This window comes from Penaeus chinensis, chromosome 31 (assembly GCF_019202785.1).
Source record: "Penaeus chinensis breed Huanghai No. 1 chromosome 31, ASM1920278v2, whole genome shotgun sequence".
Lineage (NCBI taxonomy): Eukaryota > Metazoa > Arthropoda > Malacostraca > Decapoda > Penaeidae > Penaeus > Penaeus chinensis.
In genome coordinates, this window is record NC_061849.1 from 14,388,096 (window position 1) to 14,390,595 (window position 2,500).

General features: G+C 40.8%; 1 protein-coding gene across 3 annotated transcripts in view; it reads right to left on the reverse strand.

Moving 5' to 3' along the window:
• Positions 1-2,500, reverse strand: part of LOC125041893 (organic cation transporter protein-like) — a 25,770-nt gene that overhangs the window by 7,861 nt on the left and 15,409 nt on the right. For all 3 annotated transcript variants that reach the window (XM_047637274.1, XM_047637273.1, XM_047637276.1), the window contains 2 exons: positions 2,395-2,500; positions 824-971 (listed from right to left, as the gene is read on the reverse strand). The exon at positions 2,395-2,500 is cut by the window's right edge and continues 63 nt beyond it. In XM_047637274.1, the coding sequence (XP_047493230.1) occupies positions 824-971; positions 2,395-2,500 (254 nt within the window). The remainder of the gene's footprint in view (positions 1-823; positions 972-2,394) is intronic.

Consider the following 2,500-nt stretch of genomic DNA (forward strand, 5'->3'; position numbering starts at 1 on the left):
CCCTCCTCCCTCCCTCCCTCCTTTTTCGCTTCTGTTTTATTCCCTATTTTCCGTTTTTTTAGTTGTACGCACGCTAAAGTCTACTTAGTTACTTACACACACACACACACACACACACACACACACACACACACACACACTAGCATACATTCAAATATATGTATATATATATATATATATATATATATATATATATATATATATATATATATATATATATAAAGAAGTACACGCCCAAATATACACTTCTCCCACACCCCTTCTGGCTCCACCCCTATTCACTCCCTCTCTCTTCCCTCCTATTCAACCCAAGACCCTTAACTCCTCTCCTCTCTCCTCCTTCCAAAGTCCTCTCTATTCTCCCGTTCCTTTTCCTAATTTCCCCTTTCTTCTTCTTCTCTCCTCATTCTAGAGCCTCCTCCATCCATTCACCCCTTCCTCTCTTCGTCTTCTTTTTCTTCTCTTTCTTCCTTCCAGACTTACCTCTCTCCGTCCCTCCTCTCCGACTCCTTCCTTCCTCTTCTCTCCTTCTCTCTTCCTCCTCCCTTCTCTCCGACTCCCAGTTCCCCCTCCACTCTATTCCTTTTCCCTTTCTCTCTTTCTCTTTTTCTCCTCTCTTCTCTCGACTTCCAATTCCCTCTCTACCTCTCCATTCCTTTCCCCCCTTCTCCTTTTCTCCCTTTCTCACCCTCTTTTTCCTGACCCCCAATTCCCCCTCCTCCACTCCCTTCCTACCTCTTCTCTCTTTCTTTCTTTCTCCTCTCTTCCCCCTGATTCCTTTCCCTTCTCCCTTTCTCCCCTCTTCTCCCCTCAACACACTCACCTCATGCTGGCCGTCCTTGAGAATCTGCAGGATCCTGTGAGGCGGCGGGAGCGAGGCCTTGTTCCATCTGGCCGCCTTCTGCAGCGTCCTGAGGGCAAGGCCGTGGTACCCTCGCACCACCAGCCACCTCGGGGACTCGTCCATGAACCTAGGTCATGGCCACGGAGCAAGCGAGGTCGTGGTAGGTCAGATATGTTGTGTACGACTTCGAGGATGTATTGTGTCAGTGAAAAGACACATGGGTGAGTTGGTCTCCTGCTTGTTATGCATGTGTGTTCTTAAAGTATATGCTCAAGTCTATGAAACAACTCATTGACGTCATTTCTTGTAATGTGTTTTGATTATCTATAAAAATCTTAAATCTTAATTCTTTATCTCTCTTTTTTTAGTAGTTATATATGTTATATTTTCGTAAGGCATTGCAGTTATAAATCTTTCAAGAAGGGTGAAAGACTTACGATAACCAGCGCTTAGTGAGATATTTCTGGAACAACGAAATGCGTTCCAGAAATAATGAAGAAGAGGAAGAAAACGAACTGGAGGATGATATCAAGGAAGAAAAAAAGAAGAAAAGGGTGAGGGAAAGGACGAAAGAAAAAGGAAGAAGGAAGAAAGAAAGAAAAAAGAAAAAAAATGAAAGAAGAGAAAGAGTATAAAAAGGAGAGCATTATAACAATAAACGCTCTAGAATTACTTAATTCATGATAATCAGTTTAAATATACAATACATTAGAAAATAAAACAAATCCAAACAGCATTAAAAACAGCTGGTGACATTAGAGACCGTGGTTGCAAATGAGCAATTGATTAGAGTTAATTAAACCAGTCCAAATTTGGTATCACAATTAGCAAACAATTTGTGCAGATTTTTCCTTTTTATCGCATCGTTAAATCGTCTCCTATCTATCAGTGATCACGCATAATCTCGCGATTTAATTGGTAAACTAACTGGTTTAGTTTATTGGTGAAGTTTATTTTTTTTTCTTCCACAGAATTTACTGCTGTATACATGACAGTAAAGATACGCAGCGTGTGACAAATCAACTCTTATATGGATATATTTATATCTATATCTACTTATTTATCTATCTGTCTATCTATCTACATGTACATACATATCTATATATCTATATAGATAGATAGGTATGTATGTGTATATGTATACCATATATATATACATATATATATATATATATATATATATATATATATATATATATGTATACATATAAATATATATATATATATATATATATATATATATATATATATATAAATATATATATATATAAATATGTACAGATGTATACATAAGTACATATATCTTTCTCACTGTCTCACTCTCTCTCTTTCTCTCTCTCTCTCTCTCCCTCGCTCTCTCTTTCTCTCTCTCTCTCTCTCTCACTCTCACTCTCTCTCTCTGTCTCTCTCTCCCTCTCGCCTTCTCTCTCCCTCCCCCCCCCCTCTCTCTCTCTCTCTCTCTCCCACTCCCTCTCTCCCTCCCTCTCTCGCCCTCTCTCTCTCTCTCTCTCTCACTCACACCAACCCCGCCCCTAATCACCTTCACCTACAGGAGCGCCGGCAGGAAGATGAGAGTGAGCAGGGACACGGTGAGCTGCAGCCAACGCCAGTCCCTCACCAGGTACGCGATGCCGCCCCAGGCCATCGTGCCCAGCG